General features: G+C 42.2%; 1 protein-coding gene across 6 annotated transcripts in view; it reads left to right on the top strand.

Annotated features, from left to right (window-relative positions):
* Nucleotides 1-25435, top strand: part of emid1 (EMI domain containing 1) — a 40367-nt gene that overhangs the window by 8193 nt on the left and 6739 nt on the right. For 5 of the 6 annotated variants that reach the window (XR_007490400.2, XM_049762647.2, XM_049762650.2 and 2 more), the window contains exons 4-8: nucleotides 22576-22665; nucleotides 22740-22801; nucleotides 22879-23011; nucleotides 23794-23838; nucleotides 23920-24027. Coding sequence is in view for 5 of the 6 variants with exons in the window: in XM_049762647.2 (XP_049618604.1) it covers nucleotides 22576-22665; nucleotides 22740-22801; nucleotides 22879-23011; nucleotides 23794-23838; nucleotides 23920-24027 (438 nt within the window). In the remaining variant the exon portion in view is untranslated. The remainder of the gene's footprint in view (nucleotides 1-22575; nucleotides 22666-22739; nucleotides 22802-22878; nucleotides 23012-23793; nucleotides 23839-23919; nucleotides 24028-25435) is intronic. The other variant, XM_049762648.2, reaches the window with a different exon arrangement.

Raw genomic sequence — 25435 nt, 5'->3', positions numbered from 1 at the left:
CATTGTTCTGCTTGTCAGACTAGAAAATGGGTACGATCCGCTCATTTAGTTTGACCCCCCCATCGTTCTTTCATTGGGGCCACCCCAGGTCACCACTGACTCCAAGTCTCAGTATGCATTATTACAGTATTAACATCCCGGCTGCCTTAGAGTGTAAACTGTGCACATGCCGACAGTGCTCTCACTGATGTGGTTAAAAGGAGATGAGAGTTGTTTTCTTTTGTGTCCGTCCGTTCTCACCAGCCCCCTGCCTTCCAGCAATCGACAAACATAAGTCGAGATAACATGTCTCTGTTTTAGTTTTGCGTTTCCCAAAACCAAGGCGGCAGCAGCAGCAGCATGCTGAGATAAATGAGGGAGGATAATACGGAATGATGGTGCCATGCTGTCACACAGGATTTCTGGCCTAATCGTATTCCTACTTGTAAAGCAAAACATGACATCACATCAGGGTTCATAACCAAGCTTGCACTCCTTCAAAGTCCATGCGGGGTAAGATAACACTACATCCAACATGCGCGCTTTTTCTGACCGTCTCACCCCCTGACCTCAGGCTTTGGCTGGAATTCCAGACCAGTGGTGTAATTACTGACTTCTAATTGTTTTCTATGAGGTTTGGGAGATATTGTCTTACCTCTGGACCGCGAACATAATGGTCTTTTATCGCTGATTGAGTCCAAAGGAGAAAAAAAAAATGTCTAAGTATTTGCAGATGGGGGAAATTTCATAGGCTGCCAGGAGTCGGGATTTAATGTATGCTTGGTTAGCATTGGCATTCCATAGAAGTACGGTAAATGCTTCTTTTCAGATGGCATAGCATCCAAAATAAATATGAAAAATTAGACCTCATTAAGAGACAACGACATCAGGATGGATTCAACTTTGGATTATAAATATTTTATCCTCATGCTAAAAAGAAGCTGGTTGCCAAAAGTTATCGGAACATTTATCTTCTCTTGAGACCGTGACTATCGACGACACTCGATACCTTGCTTGTGATGGATTGACAAGAGCCATCAAAGACATGAGCGAACCTTATCAGGTGGGGGTAGGAGGTGGGCAGGGGGGGTTGCCAGACTGGGTTAATTTACGCACGAATTAACATGGCTGTCAAAGCTCCACCGCAGGGGGTACTCATCAAGACATATCTCAAAGCCATGCGGAGGAGGCCGCGGTTTTTCAGATGCAATTTGCGGTATGGCCGGGAGGCTGATGCGCGTTGTCCTTAATAATCCGCAGAAACCTAATCTGTGTTTTCACAGCTCTGCCTGGCCTTATCACCGGCATACACACTAAACCCCGTGCTTTAAACATCATTCAGTCACACTTTGCAAAGCAAGAGTGGGAGTGCGCATGAATGTTATATGTGCCCGCCAAAGTGCGAATGAGGGTTTGGAGGCAGGAAATGTTGCGTACGAGGATTTGTTCAGTGACAGATGCAGCTGTTTGGTGTGATTAGTTGCTGCAAGGTGGCAGGCTTTAGTAGCTGTGAGTGGAGGAAGACCAGCCTGAGGTGAACTAGAGCAGATGATCTCCTCTCCCACTACTACAACAAAGCTATGAATATTTTAAAACTGCCAACACATCGTCCATTCAAACGCCAGACTCTCCTGGAGGCATTGCCGATGTTTCCGTGTTGTGTTTGGCTTCTTGTCAGTCGAGGTATACCCCCCCCTCACACACATAGTCCCGACGTACTTCCGAAGTCTGCAGAGAGACACAAAAACACAAACATGCATTGAGGTCGGCAGCTGCAGAAAGGCCGCACAGCAGCTGATCTTCCTGGTGTCAATGGCAAATGCAATGGCAAGTGTTGAGACCCAAATTGGAAGCAGCTGAATCTGAGGTGAAGCCGCCTCACGGCTCCAGATGAGCAAGCGGCTTTCTCTGGCCCACCAGGCGTCCCTCACGGGAAGCGACTGACTACTCATTAAATTTAACAGATCCACCACTGACAAGTCCAAATTAGCATAACGTCAGTAGATACTAGCAACACTACACAGAGTATGTACAAATATTTTTTTATACATATATCTTTTCACACCAGGTGAAAGAGATGACCAACGCAGCGCATAACAGACTTAACAAGCCGTCCACCAGTAATGTGTGAGATGGATTTCAATATTTTGTTCTACACTTAATGGCACGGCACATTTTATAGATTTCATGTGACGTGCAAACTTTCCAGATCAGTCTGCCTTGAATCTGAGTTAAGTTTTATGTATCTGGCTGCTGAGCTGGAAACGGCAATTCCGCTCACTGATTTATTTATTATTTCCCAACACTTCCCCTGGGAGCTCATTCAAATCTGTTTTTCCTACACTTAGAAAGAAAGTGGGCCTCGTCAGCAGTTCAAATAATAATAATAATAATAATAAAAATATATACCGCCACTGATATTGGATAAATGTCCCATAGCTAGAGTCACCGCTACCAGATCCTTTTTTTTTTTTTTTTTTTTTTTACTGTAGATGGATATTTAAACACTCTTTTGGCAGAATTCCTCATGATTAATTTAAATTGGTTGCTTTCTTGGAACGAACTTGGTTTTTAAGCATAATCCACAAATGTTCAATAGCATTGGAGTCTTTTGGGAGGGCCATTCTAGAAGTATTTTTTATTTTGATGAGATAGCCATTCTAGAAGCTTAATGTTTGACTGCTTTCTCCATTTGGGAACTCGTTTTAGTGTATGTTTGAGATCATGGTCTTATCGGAAAACCCAATTGCCCATATTGGCAGATAAAATATCAGTCTGACTTGAAGGTGCATTTTGAAGGAGGAAATTATTTTTTGGTCAGCCACAATGGTGATGAAAATTTTAACTGTACATAACACATTATTCATACTATACTTGATACCATATGGAAACTGAATATACATTATAGGTGCCCTTTTCCCTTCTTGGTTAGATTCGTAGCTCTTTTAAAAATGTTCATAAGATTTCTACGATCTCACGGTCCAGCTCATTATATATCCTTGCCTTTCTTTAATACTTTCGGTCCGGTAAAAACCTACCACCAGTACTGTCGCTCTATTTTTGTGACTTTTTTTCCCCCAGAAATTGCTTTTATTTGTCTTTTGAATTACATATTTCAAGAGACCACTAAATTGGAAAGTTATCCAACAGCGTCTTTCTGTTTTTGCGTGAATTATTTACTTACTTAATCGAATTTATTTTATTCCTAATGCTGTAGTAGTCAGTGGTTTTATACACACCACTGGTTTTCACGACGTAGCTGCTTGTTTGGCTCTGTTCTGAGCTCTTAAACACACATTGTATAACGTCGATTGATTCTAAGTGGGTGGGATATTATGGAGTCGACCTTGAAGCCGCCGCTCCCATGTACTCTCAACCACAAACAAGCCACATCACACACATTTTACTGCGGTTTGTAGTGGTGACATCACTTATGGGCGCTCAATCGCAGACCTCCCGAACTACACCGCCCCCTCGGGTTCAGTCACCTCTTCCCAGCCAAACTTTGAATGCAACAGTTGACTCTGCTTGTGCTGTGAGTTTAACCGCTACGTTGGTTCCCATCTGTTCACGTGGCGTCTCGTTCGATGCCGAGCAGGGATGAGATGAGCGGTGCTGATGGTTACGATTAGTTCTGGACGAAAAAGGCGAGTAAAGATGATCTGCGGCCGCGTACTTGAGTGCTCGGCTTTGAATAGTCTCCAGCAAAGATAAATGACTTCACTTCAAGGGCCAGATGAGAAGAGTGGAGCGCAACACTACGTGCCTCTAAAGCTCAAGTGACTGATATACTTTATGAAGCTGTTGGATTACATGGCAAACAAAAGCGGGATTTACAGGAAGTGCGAGGAAAAATATAACTACAGGATTGTGTGACTTTCCAGTGTTTCCATCGTGCCAAATATCAAATCATTCAACAAACACTCCCAAATTTGTGAATGAATCTTTGCCCAAGGACTGTGAGGTATTGTTGGCCCAGTTAACATCAGTGAGATGATCTGTCTATGCAATGATGCTAATAATTGCTCCAAAAATACTGTCGTCCTCTAATTGCTTAGGGATTAGAACCTTACTAAGTCATATTCCATCTGGAGCATTTTCAAGTATTATGAGTCCAACCCTGGAATCTTTGCTGCCTGGAGCTTTTTATTAACCACCTTGACAACCTCAAGTATAGGTCCAATAACGAAGCACCACTCAGGTTTAGGTCATGGAGCATTTCCTCTTAATCATGCCCTTCAAGGTCTCACTGTCATTGCTCACATGAGAATCGAAGTCCCCGAGCAGAACAAGGGGAGTCTCCAGCCGGAGCGCACCCCCTCCAAGGACTCCACATAAGTCAGGACCTCGACCCTTCACACACATAGTCTCCCTTTTAGCTTTTACATTTCTTTCTTAATGCGTCTCCATCTGTTGGAATAAAAGCACAAAAAAAAAGCACGAGGGAGTGAGATTCCAACTCTTAAGTGTTCTGTGACTTTGGAGGAAGAGTTTTTGCTCAACTTGCAATGTCTTACCCTGGGGAACTTGCCATCAGGAGTTCCACTGTGCTAATTTACCCGCTGTGCAAAATAATGCTAAATTTTTGTTGAATCATTATGATTTTACTTTTCTGTAATGCTCACTTATTTTATGCATTAATTTGGGCCCATGGTCCATTTCACTATCATGCGGAGAATCCCAACACTCTGTTATGTTTCATAACAAGTGAAAGTACCATTTGCATCCATAGACCATGTGAGGCATGCCCCATTAAGCAAAGTGTTTGTTTCTGCTTTGCTCTTTGGCATTTCCGCGGGTCACGTCCTTTTTTTACTTGTACAAATTAGCCAGTGCAGGCGGCCATGTGCAATTTAACAGCAAAGCATCAACATCTAGTTTGCAGAGCATGGCACTTTCTGGCACCTTCATCCTTGGAGGGACATCTTGTTTTGATTACCTCGGGGGAGCGTTGTGGACTTTGTGTTTTAGTGGCCCACGTCAGGAGGACGTTGTTGCAGCGGTCCTGCTATAAGACAATGTTGGGGGGCCTAGCGAGGTGATCTCATTAACTACAGGACGTACCCTTGAACCTCTAAACCCAGTCTTGCATTCCGCTCTTTCCACTGCCCCCATGGGACTCATCCAGGGGGCTGCACCAGGACTATTGTTTTGGTTGGACCTATGCCACGTCCACAACGTGCAGCCAGCATTGTGCATGATGACCTCCTCCGCCTCTATCAGCACCATAAATAAAGTCCAGAGCATGTGTCTGCATGTTGCTGCTTCCCGAGGTGATCATGCCAACTCAGTCACAGTATGAGGCCAAGCTGCAAACACACCTTCAAAAACATACCTGTTCTTATCAGCATACATCCACAGAAAGAAGGATGCTCTGCTTGCTCGTCAGAGAGTTTAAAAAAAGATCCCACACAAGACACAGGCACAGATTTTGCTGCCTGTGTTTTATCATAAGCACACACACACCAGCTGCATTTGTTCTGTGACACATTGGCAGTAAATCGCGGCTAATATGCCAAATTTGGAGCGCTGTCCTGTGGATGAAACCACGATGGACAAAGATTATGTCATGCATTATTATTTCTCTTGGCAGACCTTCACGCTCTGTCCAAACTGTGAGACACCGCGCTGCACACTTATCACCTAGCTCGATCCAACTCTACGACTGTAATGTTACGTACGCAATTTGAGGTAAAAGGTTGTTGGTGTAACTATAATTTGGTGCTCTGTTCTGGACCGATGCAATTTATGTCTGCTACATTGAGAATTATTCACCCATTTGGTCTAGGTTTATTTAACTTTTCATAATGGCATGTTTATCACTAGACCAAAAGTTGACCAGGCAGAAAAATATTCACTGCAGATGATAAAATGCAAGAACACGTTTGCCCAACCAACAAAGAAACTAACAAACAATATTTTGAAATAACAGATTTCATTTAGTTGGTTTGGAATAAATCACATTTATCATGTCCTTTGTTCCCATAACCAGGGCCTGACATATTTACAACATTAGGTAATGAAGTATGTCAGAAAGTAAACCTTCCAGAGAAGGATCTGGCCCTGAGCACACAAGTGGTTTTCAACTTATTTGGGCATTAACTATCATTATGTCCAATTTAGACATTATGGCTAACCTTAGCTAAGTCTTTTAATATGAATCCTTCACTTTCCTGTATAAACAACTTGAGTGACTTGGGTACACAAAGACCTGCTAGAAGAGCAATACTAGATCTCCGGCCAGATGGGTCCTGACCCCAAGACAAAACGGAAGGTCTTAAAGATGGAGTTCTTTTGTTATTCCTTCCTTGCTTGTGCTCAGAGTGAGTTCTTGAATATTCTAAAGCCAAAATGATGTCATTCTATAGGTGCCAATTCTTTCAAGTTCTATGTTGCTAAAAAAGTGCAAATCTGATGTTATGTTTGGACCGTGAGGGACGCCTTATCCTCCCTCGCAAGGGTCATAGGTATGCTGGAACCTACCCCAGCTGGCGTTGGGCGCAGCCGAAATAATAAGCATAATTAAACATAAAAGGGCAATTTTATGAAATGTTTCATGACAAATGAGATATAAGGCAGTCTTTAACAGTCCCACACTACTGGATAAAATTGTCACTGCAAATAAACAATTGGAAGTGACTGTTCAGAATAATGAAAACAACATTATTCATTTGTGTTTGAGTGTTAGCGATGTCCCAACAAATCTTTTTCAGGGTTTGGGTTGGACTCCTTAGAAATGGGGTGAGTACACTGCGACCTTAATTAGTTATGGAGTATCAGTAATTCAAAGACAGCACCGTCAACATTTCAAAAGATTGCCAGAGATAAAAGTACATGTATTAAATAAAATTGTCACCATTACCATAGTTTCCCAGACTTTTGTTTTCTATTCTCTCATTTTGGCTCCTAAGCTTATCTTGGAGGCCAGAGTGGATTCTGTCGGGAATTCAAAGATGTCACTTGAAGTTAGAATAAAGACTTAAACCCGTGCTCTCGCTTAAGATTTTTTTCACAGGATAAGAGCCCACTGCTCACCACAGCTCATCCTCTAATGACTCATTTGCAGTATTATTCCAATATTAATTCGCAAAGAAAAGCAGCAACGTGATAGAAAGTCATCACACAAAGGTAGAAAGCCGAGGACTCGGTGTGCTTTTCGGGGTCTGGCGCTGGAAAGGCTGACCTAGTTACTCATAGTTCAAGGAGAATGGGTTCTGGAAGTCCAGTTCTGCATTGAAGCCAGCCTTCCTTAGGCACGGCCATTACATACAGCTGCAGCTGACAAATATAAATATTATAAAGATGATTTGTTTTGTTTTTGTAATTTATCACCTTGTTTTCTCATCTTCATCATGTCCAGGTCTGACTTGGAGACATATGGCCTCAAGTGTGTGTGTGATGTGTATTGCACTTTATAACCGCTCATTAATCCAATATAAATATCTTTTTATATAGTATATGGGGGGAAAAGGCTCACATCGTTTCTCCAGGCAACACTAGAGCCTTCCATGACACTCTTATGACTTAGACATCCCAATTCATGGAAAATCACGAGAGGCTTTGCATAAGCGAGACGGTTGGTTGCATTGTGTGCGCTTGTCTGACATAGTGTAGGTAATTTGTAATGACAACGAAGTTGGGCAGCCAGCAGCTCTCTGGCTGCTAAGAAGCTTGCTGACAACTGGAAGGCTGAGAAGGAGTTGAATGTTGGATGGATTTCTCTGTCTGTCATCTTCCACGTTACACATCGACACTCCACTGTTATTACGCTATTGGCAGGATTGAATGACTGACACGCAGACTGATGGATTGCAGGGACACATAGATGGATGGATAAATGCATGGATAAGTGCAATAATGGATGAAAAAACGTCACTACTCTGTAGATGGACGGACGGGTGGATGGACGGATGATGATTGGAGTTTGAAAATAAGTCTTTTGTGACACTTGTCCTGAAACTCCACCGATATGTTTCGTATGTAGAAATAATAGTAAGGATTTAACTCTCATGGCCTCATAAGGATGTGGAGGAACTCTGAGCTGAAACAATAAAATAACGTCCAGTTTCCAATTGCCATGGAGAATTATCTTGCCGCAGATGATGTCGTATGCAATTACAATACAAGCCTTCAAAACAAAAATACGTTTTTATTGTGACCTGGCTATATAGTCATGCAGTTTTATGCAGATGCGGTGCCAGAGTATTTTAACACAGCATGTGAGGACAGTTTTTTGTGTGTCAATAGTGTAGATTTTGTTTGCCTGGAGAAACAACACATTCATCTGTTTTATGCCAAATACTTACCTGCTGATTTGCCTGCTCTACATAACACACACGGTCTGATAATGCCACAGAAGAGGAAGACACGCACACACACACACATACACACACGTGAACACTTTGAACATGGCTTCAGACATATTTAGTTGAGTCAATCCAAATGTCATCACCAGCCGCCATGACTACAACTTTGTTGATAATTAATAGCAAGTCTCTTGGACGATGTAACCGAATATGAGTGAAACTCCAAAGTTCTCCAAAGAACAAAACCTCCCCTTTTTTTTTCTGTCGATGAAACTTTGATAATTTATTTTGACCTCGTTGACTAAATGCAACTGCCGAGTCTTAATGTTTGTTCTGATGCAATAATGAAATCACAAAGCCATCTGCAATATATCTGAGGTCCTAAGCACTTCCAAATGCTGTTTTTTTTTCCCCCTCATGCATCCTGAAGCAGTAAAACAATTAAACAAATACAAAAGGATCTAAGTAAAGTCATGCTTTTACGTACAAGTGACTTTTGTTATTCCCCTTGGGATTGGAATGTGAGTAACATTCACACAAAAGAGCCAACTTTCTAGTGTACAGTGTGTTCTTTTTGTCACCTTTTTGTAATTTCAATATACTCTGCAGCCAGGACAGCACTTTTTTTTTTCTCCCCCTTTTGATTTCCATTTTTTTTGTAGTGGTATTTAGAATAAGTATCACAAAAAAGTAAAGCACACTAGCGAAGTCACTCCTTGTGAAATCGATCTACCAAATAACTAAAGGTTCCCGTGCTCACCTTCCGATGTGGTTATGATCGTAAAACAAAACTCAACCTGTTTTATATTTCCAAATGTGATGAAAACCTTTTTTTCTTCTCCTCATGTACAGCGCTGCATTTCTGATATTAGGAATCTGCCGGTTGCATGTGAACAAAGAAACTTGTACTCATGCAGGGAAATTCTGGATGCTACAAGAGTGTCTACTGTGGAGTTTTTCTTGGACTTTTTCTTTGCCTCCATCAGCACTTTCTCACACTGTGGGTGTGAAGGAGTGTAGGGAAGACTGTTGTTGTAAAACGTACTGGGTGCCAGCATAGGGGCGTTTGGAGAGGGGAGCTGGGGTTCTTTTGTAAGCACGCCACGCCGGGTCCGGCTGGATGGTCGGCAGACCCTCACGGCCCTGCACCCATCGTGCGCTCTCTTTTATTAGCTGACACGGGCAGCATGATTGATGGCGCAGTTGTTCGCTTCTCATCTGGCCTGTTGTTTGTCCGCGATGAGGAGGCGTTGACGGCTCAGCTAAATTTTCATCTGTTTCCCCGCTCGGCTGCTCCTTGTGTAATCTGTTTCCAGTCCTCTGCAGGGCACCCTCCCCTTGCGCTCTCTGTGTTTGTGTGTATTTGTGTGTTCTTTCATCATGGTGCGCATGTCTTCACTCTGTCAACTGTGGACATGTTGTACTGATAAGGTCAACATTCTGGTGTGAAGTCAGAAGGATAAAGAGCATGAAGGGAGTGAGAACACTTCCTTCCGCTATCTCCTCTCCTTGTGCCTGTTACACCGGTCAAAAATTTCTTTAAAAAAAAAAAAAAATTAACCAGAGATGCAATAATCTGGTGTATTTTTTTGTCCTCTATCAGGTTTTAATAATAATCATAATAATCATAATCATAATATATTGAGTTGGTTGGGCAACAGGCGTAATGTATTTTTTAAAATGTCATAGCTAAAAATTACGATAAATCCATTTTGTGCAAGCTTTCTATAGGTCAAAGTAAATAAAAAATAAAAAATATTTCCATATACCGATTTCAAAGCAAACATGAGAATTTAGCGATCAAATTGTCTCACAGCTTTCTTAGCCATTTGAGCATGGAATCAAATAACCGTGAGCGAGAAACAATGTGTTACCAAGCGTCTTTGACTGCATCATCAGTCTGGTGTGCTGCTGCCAAAAATGAGGCAAAAAAAAAAAAGCATCCCTACATCTGTTCTACAACTAGGAGCACTCCTTCTTCAGCTCATAAATCTCCCTTTGAAACAGAAAATGCCCCAAGGGAAACCACTGTTGATTTTAATGTTTGGCCTCAACTATTTTTTGTATTATTCATCCTATTTGGACTTGTTTAATGGATGTAATCAGAAAAATAGACAAAGTGCATTTTATCTGCATGTGAGCAATAACAGTTCCAGCTTTTTCCACTTAAATCTTTCCGTTGTGTCACATTTGTCACGTACACATGCGATAAAATTTACATCAAAACCGTTCTTTAAAATTCTAAAAATGGCCACAATTAAGGCAAACAGCTGCATATCAAAGTTAAATTGCATGGAAGCAAATCTCCAATTACTGCCGTGAAAAAAGCCACTGGTAGACTTTTTAACAGCATTTATTTTATTTTCAATTACAAAGAGACCAAGCAGTTTATTTTTAGATTTTGCGTTTGTTGTCTTTTCATTGCTTTTAGCCGCTTTTGCCACATCAATGCCTGACCAAACACTCCACGACCCTCATCTCGAGCCGTAAAAAAAAAAAAAAATATCTCCCTCCCCATCCCCTGTGTCTGTGTTTTTTACTTTATCATCCCTTTGTTGAACACAGAGAGCATGCGTACTTATCTCCAGTGGTGCAAAACACAAACACACCAAGTCCCTGCATGCACGAAGGCCCACTTTCTTCTCAGAGGATGTAGACATGAGACAGAACCTCATGTTGGAGAAACATTTGCCAGACCTTGGGTGTCGTCATTTCGGGTTTGGGTGGCTGCTTGTGTGTATGTCCAGAAAAAGCAGACATGGAACATGAAGATTTAAAAGGACATGTGTGCAGAGGGTATATGAGGCTTACAATTGGCTGTCAAGCAAAATAGCCTTCCACATGTGCAAAAAAAAAGAGCAATAATAGGACGGAGAAGATAATCCAGACCCAACAAGTGGGGCGTATATTTTTTTTGTGCAGGCCCGAGCCTGTTATCATGATGTTTATCTGCAGGTTACTGTGATAAAATCCCCTGGACATCATTGTGCTTATTTCCTGGGGGAACATGTCTTGTGAGACCAAGTTAGGTTAAGTACTTGTCATCACCACTGAGATGCTAGAGATAGCTTCTCAAATTCCTCCGTTTGCGTAATTAGTGTCATCCCTCGCACATAGCTCCTGGAGCCGGGTCACATGCTCATGAAAGGAGATTGTGGTGGATTACCGACGAACAGGTTTGTTGTAACAGGCTAAAGGTCAGATATTATACGGATCTGCACCGCTGTTCAGAGGTCACCTGAGATCAGGTTTGTTTTGTCTGTAGTCTGCTTTACTGGATCTAAGTTTAGCCCTTGTAATGACTGTGCCGTGGAAACCAGATTGTGAAATTCCTTCTTGAGGCTTCATTTTCAGTTGTATTCCCCTAAGCGCTTTATTGTCATTGCCACTTGAACCTCGGTGCCGTCCATCAGTGAGCAGATTGACAGTGAGTGCTGTGTTGGATTATGCCAAGTTTGACCCCCACCAGGTGCGACTCGCATTTTGACCGTGGTGTTTTATTCCACGGTGCCACCCGATTGTTTTGCAAGCTGAGCCTGAAAAAGTCAAGTCAGCTTTGATCCCACCCTGCGGCCCTGGAAGTAAGTGGGGTCTAATCCCCCAAAAGCCTTAAAAAGACATAGAGGAATGCCTGGCACACAGCACACCATTCACTCGAGGATTAGACTCAGCTCAGCATCACACTCTTACTTACTTCACTCCCGCTTCTTACTTATACTCGTGCAGTGTTTTAGTGTGTCTGTGCACTTTTACACCTACTTGTGCGTTTACATGAACACTGGAATTGTACTACTACATCAGGGGGTGTACATTGTTTTCCCACTTTTGGCCACATAGAGAAAATTCAACAAGTGCTACGTTTTTTATTAAATAGGCAGGTGTGGGCAAAGTGGTTATTATATTACTTATATATGAAGTGCTATGTTCCAAAATGCTATCAATCGGTTTTCATTTTTCTGCGAGAACAATATTTTTTTTTAGCCTGTCAATGTTGCAAACCTTAATTTATTCTGATTAATAAACACTTCACCACTCAGTCTTCAGGAGTATATGATATAAACAAAAGTATTGAGATGCACGTATATTTCTTAAACAACTGATTAATTCATGGTTGGCTATCTTTTAGTTCATTTAAAGCTCTATTCTTTAACTGGCGTCATTTTCTATGCCGCCAAATTTGTATAACAGGTTTCAGACGGGCCTTATGCCAGTGCAAAAAAAAATTCAATAAAAAGAAAGAACCATAAAAGCATGCTTGGTTGAGTTTAGTGTGAAACCACCACCGCATCAAGCATCTTTTTGCCTCTCAAAATTTTCTCTTTATGAATAGATGGACCGAAATGTTATATAAAGTGGAAGCTATTATAGCCGTGAGAGTGGGAGAAGGGGATTATAATAACCAAGTATTATAATACTTAAATGTTGATCCTGACAGTGTATTCATATGTAAAAGAGTCATTCCGTTGATTATATGTTATTCAGTGAATCGGACTTGTCTCTGATGTTTTATAATCTCATAAACTCACAGTTATTCTTAGCAAGCGCTCCTCTTGGTTTTCTGGCATGTTGTTGTCATGTCTTAAATGAGCTTTCTATTTGGGGAAAGAATAAGAGCTGTCGAAATCAAAGACTATCTGAGTGTGCCAAGCTCGTATGTTTAACAATAGATGTGACATGGCTTAAATCAAGCCCACAACAAAAGATTCCCCTCGCCCACTTGCAGAATGTCGGACACGTTAGACAGCTATGCTTTGATCAGGCGGATTTTTACTCTGCTTAATTAAAACGTTAATGTCGGGAGTTGCAAAACGAGCTTCTGCAGGTCATTTTGATGCACACATACTATTTTTAAAAATAATGTTGGCAATATGTATTCTTATCTTACAAGCTTTCATAAACTCCTCAAAACCAGGGTTATAATTAGCTTCTCATCTCAAAGTAAATACAAGTGGATGCTCACATTTTTGATTGGGGGGGTGTTCTAATGTTGGGGGAGTTATTTAAGATATCGAATGCCTCTTTCCCACATCTGCAATCTGACAGCAATTTCAGAAAGTGTCATTGGACATTTTTCATCCAGACAAATCCCAAAGCAAGCCCCAAAAACGCCCCACTGGAATGATCCGAGGGGAAAATAAGAATTTAAGCGTTATACGAGATGTTCCCTCAATAGATGACATATCCAATTGTGGTGGAATTGGGCAATGTTGTCCAAAAGAAGTTAAATCACGAGGAAAAAAACAAAACATGACACATACGTGCTGTTCTCAGTTCATTTAGAGGCATGTGAGGAGAAGCAGGTTTGTGGTTTGCGATGAAAGCACGATTGTTCATTTATTATACGGTCCTGATGACTGCAGTTTGGCAATCCCGTCTTGGCTCAGGAAAGGCGCTCGCAGTCTCTGTCACACACTGGATGTGCTCAACAAGCACTTTTGTGCTTGGTTGCCGTGGATATGTCTGCGCATTCGTCAGAGACGACTCGACCGTTTCTTTTGTTTGCATGGCCGGCTGTGGACAGATTTAGCTTATTGACAGCCCACTCCAATATTTACATGCCCTCATGTCATATTACAAGACAGGAGACATTGTAAGTCTTCAGAACAGCCTCGGACAGTAAAGCCTACAGCGAGGGGCCAAAGATTCCCTCAGCCACTTCCTGAGTGTGTACAGCAGAAGACATGGACCGTGTTCGGATGTAAGCTTCGCGGATTGGGCCATGCTTAGCTACAGCTGAGGACACGGAGCATGGAGAACTTTTCAACCTCTGGGAAGTAATTGGGGTCAGACAAAAGGGTTTCTTGGTCAGGAGTTCACCTACATGGTTTCTTGAGAGCAGCTTCTCCTATTCTCAAGAGCAATGTTTCCCGGAGCAAAGGTTCATAAAGAATATTATGGCATGCCAACCAACAGAAATGTTCCAAAAAGTGGCGTTAATTATGTGTTCATGCCGTCTGCCATCTAGTAGAACATTTAATTGTGCTTGTCATTATACATCGCTGGCATAAGTGTAGTGCTAACCTGGGTGAGCCCCCATTATTAATGACTCCTGAAGTAGATGAATTGAGTCCACCACAAAGAAACACCATATTTAATACAAGCCATCAAGATTTTTGTCGTTCTAAGGTAACATTTTATCCTCTTCTTGGCTTTGGTTTTCAGATTTTGAACTTTAGACTTTTCGTGAAATATTATCTGGTACCGTAGAAAAAAAATAGTGACTATATTTTTCGATATGTTGGAGTTTCTTACACTCTACAAGTACAGCTGTCAAATAAATGTGGTGCCATTAAACACACAATATCTCCCTCTGAGACGTAGTATAAAAAGGGCTAAAAATAATACACTCTTATTATACAAAGTACGAGAAATAACGATAACACGAGGCTTTAAAAGAGCACTTGTGCAAATAGTAAATGGCGCTATGTGAAATCGGGGATTACTTGCAACATTTTCGGTTACACTGAAACATTTTTTGTTCAACTTTTGGCCTGATTATCACCTGTCAGGTTTCCAGACTGTTTGTGTTCCTTTCACCATTGACTTTCACAGCCAATATTGTCTGTGTTTCCAGATGGCAGGACTAACGATGAATGATGAAATTATGAACCACTATGAAAACAAGAACAGTTACAGTAAAACACAACCAGCTACAGCAACGTTAATTTATATAGTTCATTATTTTAGTCCCAGAGTGCAGCTGCGAACAGCCCATCTAATATTTCAACAGCAAGAAATATATTGTTTCTGTGCGTTTATTTTGGACTTCTTTTTCTGCTCGGTGTTGTTTTTCGAGCTGTTTCGTGTTGGCCAGCTGTGGCAGCGCGTTGAGGACAGAGGTTTCAAGGCTGCGGTGTGTCGGGAGTGTTTTATAGAGAGAGGTCACCCGCGCTAAATCTGCCACACCAAACCAGCAGTGGAGTGTGTGGTTTCTTGTTTTCACACAAATCTTCCAAGTGGCAGTTGGATCACAAAAAGAGGCAAGAGGGTCTCGCATCAATGGAGACGATGTCAACCACGCTTTTTGAACGAGAGGGAGTGCGTCACAGAGTTTAAGGTCGATCGGGGTCACCGCGAAAGCTTTTATCAGGTGTCCGTCTCTCTTAATAGAAGTGACGTGTGTATGTCGTGTTGTCAGCCCGTCACACACTTTTATTAGACGTCTGTTCCTTTCAAGTGCAGGAAATGTTTGAAGACTATTGGATTGGGTGGCGCAGCTCGTCCCACCACATTTAAACTTAACTTTGCAATTCAGCAGATGTGCCCACTGCTAACTTTAGCCACTTTAAGTGGACCGCACGTTTGTTTACATGAAAAAAAAAAAGGTCTCTATGTCACTGCTTGTTTGTGAGGGGGTGACTGGAGCAAGTGCAGATCCTTAAAAAAAACAGGTCCTTAAGAGTTTTGGATTTGATGTAAATGCCAGAGTCACTGCTTTGGCTAGTTGGTGCTGTAATGGGCATGCCGGGTCAGTTTTGTTTTTTTGGGTTTTATCCCAAAATTTCCTTTAGATACCACATCCAGGTGACTTACAAGTGCCCCAACTTACAATATGAGTTTTTCGAGTTCCAAGTTTGCTTGAAAAGATAAATCACGAGCAAGCTTCAGGTTTCTAATCTTTTTAGTGTGTGATGCGGCTCGAGTCATAAATAGTCAGATATCGTAGGAAAAAACTCACATTCACGCCAGCATTGTGGTGGTTCACTAACTTCCATTGAGGCAGTGAGTGTTCAAATAAATTTCCACATATTAACACATGTGAGTGTAAATTTGTTTGGTTGTCTCTTTATGTGCCACGTGATTGACTAAGCCTCTTTTTACAACTGTCACAGTAGAAACTTGGTGCTAACATCGCTAACCTGGATAAACTCACTCTAATCATTTTCCATCAGTGTGCAGGGGTGCAGTTAAAGCAATGGAAGAATCTCCCTCCTGTTTCCTTGTCAGTGTCATACTGATCTGATTTATTCTGACTAAAGGAGGTCTGCGTTGTTGTAGCACAAAGCTGATGTCATGTTTTTCTTCTTCAGTCAATTCCAGAGAATCGTGAGGATTCTCATTGAGCCATTCATAACTTATTATTTGACAAATCCCTCGGCTGTTTAATAAATCCATCAGGCCACCAATCATAAAAGCAAGAAGAGACCACCAACATCATGAAGAAGTTTCATGCAGCCGTATAATTTATTGAGCTTTCAACATTTTGTCATTTTGATTAAGAATTTGGGGATTCAAGCAAATTCTGACTTTGAACCAGCTCACTGGGTTTGTGTGATTATTCAGAAATTAAGCACAACATTCAACCACTAAGGCTATTTTTTTCCTGTCCAGGAATGCAAGTAGATATCTATAATTGGATGGATTAATCAGATTTTTATGACATGATTATTAATGCTATTAATTTGGCATAAACCTTACATTGGATGCTGACCTATAAATTTGTTAAACTGAACAATATTGTCAGGCTTCCATCTGTTGTTGGTTGAGATGGGTCATGAGACAACATTTACTGTCTCATAGAAAACCAGACCACCACCACACCGTCACACCCCAAAACGAGCCAAAGCATAGGGGCTGGACTACCTGCTTAGTAATTAGAGGGGAAGATGTGAACTGTCTGCAGCGCTCCATTTTCCCATGATTAGTATCATTTGCAGGTATTCCCGTCCATCTGGCCCAAAGCTCTATGGGGCGTTTTCCCCTGATGAAACCCTCTGCTGAGGAAGTGGGAGAATTAGGGGTGAAAGGGGAAGATTTATGGAAGGCATCCTGTTCAGAGAGGGTCTACCTAACCCACAGCTCCTGTCTGCGAGTGCCAATGGGAACTCGTGTCTGTAGGCCAAACAAGCACGGCTGTCAGCAGTCAGCCCACTGGTCTGACCACCAGGCTTGGGGCTGCTCTGTAATTACACACCACAGCATGCTGCTTGGAAGGGGAGGTGGAACTGAAAGCCTGTCAGTGCCGTCAGCATCACTAAAGGCATGTGTTGGAAAAACAGCCAGCGATGGAGAGCGGGAGACTGAGAAGGAAGGTGAGGTAAAGACAGCGCTGTCTGGGTTGAGGTGAGAAGCCTCCTCTTTCCTGTGAGAGATTACAGGGTGCGTGAGTTTAAGAACATCTGCATGGTCTGGACATATAAGAGGAATGGGACTTATTTGTCCAATAGCCCAGAGTAGGATCATATTCACTTTGTGCTGACCAAATGGGTGAAACCTTGACCCACAGTGGTTAATGTGGACCTCTTAAGTCATCATTTGAGCTAGACAGTTGACAACCAAGGTTTGGAAAGATCATTTTCTTTTCCAGAAGCAAAGTCCATAAAGAAAGAAGGACCTAACCTCAAGTATTATGAACGTGGCAAAGCCAATATCATTGACCTCTCCTCCAAAATGTCCCCAGATGCACTCTAACGTTTTGTAGGAAGTCTTCGTAGAAAAGCAGATGCTTTGATTTACCAACAGTAATTAGATATTCCAATAAATGACAGGGATCAGGGATGGGCAACTTCAAGGATGGAAGGTGCCACAATTTTTCATCTGTGCTACTTTGGCGCGAGGGATAATGGTTGTGTGTGTGTGTGTGTGTGTGTGTGTGGGGGGGGGGGGGGGGGGGGGGGGCGTTGGCATAGAGGAGCACGCACTTCTTAACCAGATATATGAGAAAAATGCCATGTGGACAAAATACACACATCTGTTTCTTATTGAATCGTGCTCAAAACATGTATAAAAGATCCAGAAATACCAATTATTACGAAAAAAATGCATTGTGTTTGTTTCTTGGGCACTTCTCTCTTCTTCATTTTCTCATATGTGGGGCCTGAGAGGTCTTGCGTAATTTCTGCAAGACTATGTGGGTGTCTGGGTGTGAGCAATGACAAACAGCAGCTCCTGCGTGAGTATGCTTGTTGTGTTTGTGTTTTATTGTCCTCCTGGTTTTCAAAACTATACAGTAGTCGAGGAACACCTGTTCATTAGTGTACTTGTACTTTGCAGTGTTGTAGAACTACATCGATTCATACGGACTCATCAAATCTAACCTTTAAAGCTTTTGTCAAGGCGGAGTTGTCTTGACTCTTAACGCACCTACTTTTGAGGCATTGTTTGTATCCTTGAGCATCCTTTTTACCAGATGCTGCCTTGGCTCAAGTGTCTGTGCTGCTTGATGAGGTGAGATGTGTGTGCTGTAGGCGGGGACCTCTCTGACCCTCCATGCTCTCACCTCAAGGTCTTAGAAACTTCCTTCGCAACACCTTCTCAACACTTGCAAAGCAGATCCCATGCAGACCTCCATGCCCACTTGTTTCCCAATGCAACTTAAACATAAGGTATCGGTTTAGTTTAACTTGAATTTTCCTTAGGGATCGATTATGAGACCCCCTCAAGTGTAATTACAGTGAAGCCTATGGAGTGTGTGGGCTAGTACCTTTTCTCTGACTAAGAGGAGGTAGAGTTGCACTTGTGGAGGAAGCGGATGACGAAGTGTGTCAATCACCTAATTAAAAAAGGGTGTTACCATTGGAAAAGAAAATAAACACTGAAGTTCAGATGCAGGTTTGCAATGCACAGAGCAGTAAGCCAGAGCTATAACCAATTGATAAAAGCATTTTTTCAAAAAGCATAGCATAATACATAAATACAATCGCAAAAATCATTTCAGGGAGAGCTAGATATATTTTGGAATGTCTACCGTGTTAAAAGTATTTAGCAATTTTGTTAATAAACACCAAAAAAGTTGAATTGCTTTGAATTCAATTGACTCACCCAAAAAAAAACTGCAGCATTGTTGATACAGTAAGAACACCCGCAGAACAAAATGATAAAATTGTTAAAAATTATATAACATAAATTCAAGGTGTTCCAAAAGTCCCTACTTATTCCCTTCTATTTTGTTTCATGCAGTGATACATGAAGACAGTTGTGAGGCTAACAGCATTTGAGAGCTCATGCGATTTTTGACGTTGGCAGTTGGCCCGATGGTGCAAAATTTGCTACCTGGCAAGAGATTCTTCTATACTAGACGGCAGTTGAGGGCCAGTTTGACAAGCTTTATGATCACCACAATGCTCCATGGAAAGTTTCTCGAAACGGGATCTGTTCTTGACCAACCATATATATAGGAAAAATAATAAAATCACTCTACAGCAATTGTTTACAACTGGATGGAATATTAATGCGGGAGTTTCCACACAACGACGTGTTGTCCTGTAAAGGATTTAAATGACCTGGATGAATGAGAATATCCACAAGCACGTCATTTGGACTTTTCTTCCCTTTTAGAACTGATGACACAAAGTGTTCACTAAGCGTACGGATGTAGTTTGTAGTCACTTTGCTCAGCCCAGTTCGTCCTAGTTAGAAAAGTTGTGCTTTCGGTGATTAGTGTGAGTGTGGGAGGGGGGTGGGGGTGCTCGGCAAAGCAGTGCTATTCATCCTGTCCGATGCTGTGCAGCGACAGAGACAAACACCCTCAGCGCCCACTAATGATGCTGCAGCGCTGAGCTCAGCTAATTGACCAGACAGAGATGGATCAGGAACTTTGTGCTCTGCTGTGTCTGCGAGCTGTAGTGTGTGTATGCGTGCGTGTGTGCGTGTGTGTGTGTGTGTCTGTGTGTGCGTGCGTCTTTGCGCAATCACACTGTAGCAGGACCAGTGTGATTGCGCAAGGAGGGACACACGATTACCCTTTTACGATGGATCATTACAATAATCTAAACTTTCAGTGAACCTATAAAAACATGCTGAGATCTGCCATCAAAAAGTTTATTTTAAAAACTCTATTTCGTGTTCCTGCTATTAGAGAACAATCATTTTGGATGCGCTACTGTTTTTAGTCTTGTTTTTTATTAAATACATTTTCGCCAAAAATGCGACTTACACTCTACAGTGATTTATTGCATGAAAAATATGGGAATTGCAAAAAAAAAAAAAAACCTGGACATGAGGCTTGGCAGGCCTATTAGTGAGATTCTGGCAAAACGACCTTCTGACCTTCATCTTCAACTATAAGCGTGATGTAAGGCAGCCCACACGCAAAAGACTTCTGACTTTTTAACAAGCCCTCTGAGGTTTGATAATTGAGGCGAGAGAAAATATTCGCTAAAATCATGTTGCATCTTCGTATAGGCTACAACGCACAGTACTGCACAAGACATCATTCTGGTGTGGCGGTCAAATTGGGTTCACTATAATCCGCACTCTTCTCCATCTAGATTTTGCAGCCGCAGAGGAAGACATAATTCAAGGAGTGTTTACAAACAAATGACAAAGACAGCATGTGCAGCAGAATAGGACACGCACGACCCAGAGGCAGGATGGCCTCTGGCCCACTGAACTCTCAGCGGGCTATTCCTCTAATGAATAGCCCTAACTGGCTCACTCATTAGGGCCCAGTGCACCGCGAGGGCAAGAGGCCAAATATATTCACACGTTTATTTGACACCCACCCCCCGGTGGGGCAATTAGCCCATTGAGAAGCAAACATTGAATGTCCATGAAGAGGCATGGTGGCATCGAAACAATGATGATGTTATGGTGTTGGATCCCGTGTGAAGCCTCGGAGGCAGGAAGGACCATCCTGCCTTTCATTGAACTCACTCGGGAGCTGGCAAAGAGATTTATTTCACCTTTGAAGATAAAGAGACTGAGAGTAATTGTGTAAGAAGAAGTGTGTAGGAGACATTTGTCCTTGTGCCAAATCCAGCTTATGGCTCGCACAATAACCCATGTGTGAGTGGGGAAATTGAGGCTCTAACTCGAGAAGTGGTGCTTGCGAGGGGTGATGTCTACATTTCCTGTCCAAAGCCCATTTTTGGTAATTAAAACCAGCCATCGCTTGTGGATAAACACACGGTGCGGTGCGTCACTGCAGAATGTCCAACGCATCCAAGTTTGTGTTTGCCTTCACTGCCACATTCTTGACATTGATATCTAAACACGGAGGAGGTTGCCACATTTTCGACAAAGTATCATACCGCTTAAATCCATCTTTGCCTGTAATCCTCTGAAAGAAATACCCACAAGCCAAAAATCATAAGCAATCATAACCACGCTTTGGAGTAATCACTCAAGATGTTATGCTTTGCTGCATTAAGTTCCCAAATGTTTTGGGGGTTTTTTTTTTCCCTGTGGGACAGTCAGTCCTACTTTTCATCTCCTGTGTTTTCACTAGCGAGAGAGACAGTCGATTGTGAAATGTTACATTGCAGTAACACGTATCGTGACACATGACCTTTGCAACTCATAGCTGCAGGTGCGTTTACATTTTTTTCGGTGCTGGTGGTGAGAGAATGCAAGGAAGTATTACTTCCTGGTTGCTAATGAGGTGCTTTGCTAACCGCTTGTTTGTAGCACGAGCACCTGGCCCGAACAGATCCAGAGAAACAGCGACAAAAATGTTCGACGGTATGACAAAGGCAACTGAAAACATTCAGAACCCACAGACACAAACTCCCACAGTTCATAAAACGAAGGCAGTGCAGAATGCAAGCTCATTGTCTTGGCACAAGCAACCTATTGTTTACTCCTTCTCTCCCATGGCTTCCCAATGTTCTGCTGACTACTCCACACAAGGAACAATACAAAAAGGGGAACTTGGCAAGGGGCGCATTGCACACACAGTTGTCTCTTTCAGAAGTGGCTGTGAACAAAAAAAAAAAAATGGCAATGATTAATTGATGAAATGGTCTGAGATGTCGCTTGGATTGAGTTCATAGCTTGGATTGAGTTCACAGCTCTTGCGCAGTATTTGAAAATTTTGCTGGCAAAATTGGGGTCGTCCGTACCACAAGGCAACACTATTTATTTATTTTTTCTTCTTAGCCCCGCCCTCTGAGCTGCTGCACGTGAATTTCCCATTTCGGTTACCCAGGTCAGCTGACCAGCTGCTCCGAGATGGAACGAGGATGTAGTGGAGGCTCAGGGTGGGACTGAGCTTTGTAGGCTTTTGCTGCTCCCATGTATGGAATTCCCAGCCGGTGCACATCAGAAGGCCTCACTGTCCACTTTTAAATCCATTCTTAAGACCAGCATTTTTAGCATGGCTTTTGGTGTGAGGCATTTTTATTTCAATCGTATCTTTTGAACTCATGGCAGCACTAGGAGCGTTGGCATGTCTGCCTTTCAGTCTAGTGGAATTTGGTGTTAAATCTGCACGTTCTGCCGAGCTTGTATGTTTTTTCCACATTGATACCAATATATTTGTCGAGTAATCAGACTTTTAAATTCAAAACCACATTATGACTTCAAGTCTAAATGACAGGAGGTGACATCATACTGTCTCTATCTTCTACAGATGCAGGCAAACAGCAGGGGGCTCAAGAGGCAATAAGGAAACCGTCCACACTGCGTCGCCCACCTGCACGCTCAGGGGAGCCCCTTTCATGTAAAAGCTACCATGTGTTCCGACTTGGCCAATAAAAAAAGAACTGGATGTAAATTACTGTTTTCTGTTTCCAGACTGCCTCAACTGCAGTCGAATCACAGCAATGAATGACAGGCTGAGTTCGCTGGAAGCAAAGGTTTTTGCAACCTCAGATAGTCAAGTATGTGCTTAACGATGCTTCGTCACGCTCATTTTAATGTCTCGCATAACCAGGTCCAAGTCCTCACCGCCTTGCCGTCCATATCCCAGCGCCATCCTCTGACCAAAGGGAGAGTTACACCCGAGGCCGCCTTACTGTTGGGGGCCGCGCCTGCTCAGGGGGCCCCCGGTGAGCAGGGACCTGCCGGTAGGTAGTCTTCTTCTATTTAGAGCTATAATGTTAAATTATGAGTAGTTGATGTACTGCATTTTTCTGACTACAAGGCACCTTTAGTATTCTCAGAAATTAATAATGCACCTTATAATCAAGGTGTTCTTGATGTAAGGATGTTGAATTGAAGTTGAATAAAGTTTGAGCCAGTGTGCCCCATGGATGGAAATTTTCAAAAACAGACTACACCTTATAATCTAGTAAACCTTATAGTCCAAAAAATACAGTAAGTGTGAGTTCACACTTTGAACAATCGTTCATTATTATCAATCAACCCTTTTCTACCTGCTCACATAAGCCCTTATTATAGTATATCCTATTTCCACCTTTCCACATACGCTCATTTCCTCCAGTCTAAGAAAGAGAGTCATTTGAGGTGCATGCTTACTGAGCTCAAGGCGAGCACTTCACCTTTTCTTTCCTGGACTTGAGCCCAGCCTTGGCTATAGCTGCTGCTGCAAAAAAATAAAATAAAAATCGGGCACACAAACCCCGCTCTATCGAACGCCTGGTTAGAAAAGAACCATTGTCACATTTATCGAGTCAAATTATTCACTTTCAATTAATCAGCTTTTTTTTAAAAACATTTACAAAAAAAAAAGTTCAATTCACAGGAGTTTGGATTACATAGGAATGCTGCCAGTTGCACCAAAATCAGCCTTCCTGCTGTATCTTAGACACAGTTATCTACTTGTCTTTGGGCTTTTGAGCTCAGTGGAAGCGTTAAACAATCGCTCAATTAAGTCCTTCTATTACAGGTCCTCAGGGGGAAAAGGGCAGCGATGGTCTTCCAGGCAGAGACGGTAAAATTGTACTCACAGTTAATGTCGAAGCAATCAGCAATTTCGTCCGTATAATTAGTGATGACAATCTTTGCCTCCAAGGCAAAACAGGTTCTCGAGGCTCGCCAGGTCCCATTGGGCCTCGGGGGGAGGCGGGCGCGAGGGGCCCAGCTGGAAGCCCTGGATTGAAGGGAAACGCCGGACCTTCAGGTAAGATGGGGCCTCACAGAACGTAAAAAGCACCAAATGAGGATTTTGAGATGAAATCGAGCAATTCTTAAGTTTGTGTGTCTTGCTGAGGGAGAACGTTTGCATTTCTTGCCTTTCTCTACTTTTGAGGCATTTGATTGCCTGAGTATTAACCAAACACTTGTGGAAACAAGACTGAGCCATGATATCCGGCTTTGGGGTGTTTGTCTTCCACTTAAGCCACTTGGTCCATCCAAAAGGAGCTCCAGCTGTAACCAGTAGCGTGTTCCAGACATTTGGTCTGCTAACTTTCTGAATTCTGACTTAAATTGTGCTTTATCAGCGGCCATTGAGTCTTGAGTACGTGTAAAGTCAACTGTAGCTCCGACACGTGCCGCTGCAGCTCATGGTCACCAATCAGAGTATAAACAGAGGAATAAACCTGCTCTATGTATTCAGACCCCGAATAAATCAAGTGTAGGAAAAAGTAAATCCACAGGCAGCTGTGACTTGAATGATAATAAAGCAAATAGTGGCGCATGTGTGTCATAACATCTGCTCTCAACACACGCTGTTATTTCTCCACTCTGAATCTCGAAGGCCTCTAAAATGACCCCTGTTTTGAACCTGCTGCTGGGTAACGACCAGACATTGACCAACTTAATTTGTCTTTTTTCAAAGCGAGTCTCCGAGGAACGCCTTGCAAATCCAACCTTAAATGAATATGAGCCATATATATACACAAATCCCAGGTCCTTATGCTTTCCATGTGGCCATGATGTTATTGTTTTTCTTTCTCCATTACTTCATAGCCACCCAAAACCAGTGCCACATATTGTAACCAAAGCTATAATTTGCTCATTTTTATAGAAAGACAAACATGGGACTGGATTGTATCCAATACAATGCAAAGACAAATGATCTGTCAAGACAGGTACATGGGGAAATTGGGCATACATTGAATTTTGTGGCATTATAGATTACAGTATGAAATGCAAATATGGTTGAATATGTTTTGGTCTAGGTAAGCAGGTCATTTGAGTCACTGAGCCTCAGACTTCCCTACCGCGCTCCCAAACTGCTACAGCTGCTTATGCTGCAACTTTAAGTGAAAATGACCTCTATGGGTGTCGAATCAGGGTTATGATAACATTACCTTGCAAAGTAATAATTCTCAGACAGCGCCTGTCAGTTGTAGTAAAGTCACTCATATGCACCACATTGGCACAATCATGCGCCAAACATTATTTTAATAATGGTCCTCCTGTCTTCCCCTGTGGTGTTTTTCCATGAAAGTTTGGTATAAACGTTAAAGTCATGATTTTGTTAACCACACTAGCTGTGCGGCATTTATAATAAAAAATATTTGATATTTCGTTCATGTCAAAAGGGAAACTTTTATCAGAAAATTGTTCAAAATATGTCAGAA

This window comes from Syngnathus scovelli, chromosome 3 (genome assembly GCF_024217435.2).
Source record: "Syngnathus scovelli strain Florida chromosome 3, RoL_Ssco_1.2, whole genome shotgun sequence".
Lineage (NCBI taxonomy): Eukaryota > Metazoa > Chordata > Actinopteri > Syngnathiformes > Syngnathidae > Syngnathus > Syngnathus scovelli.
This window is presented reverse-complemented; position numbering and strand designations above follow the sequence as displayed.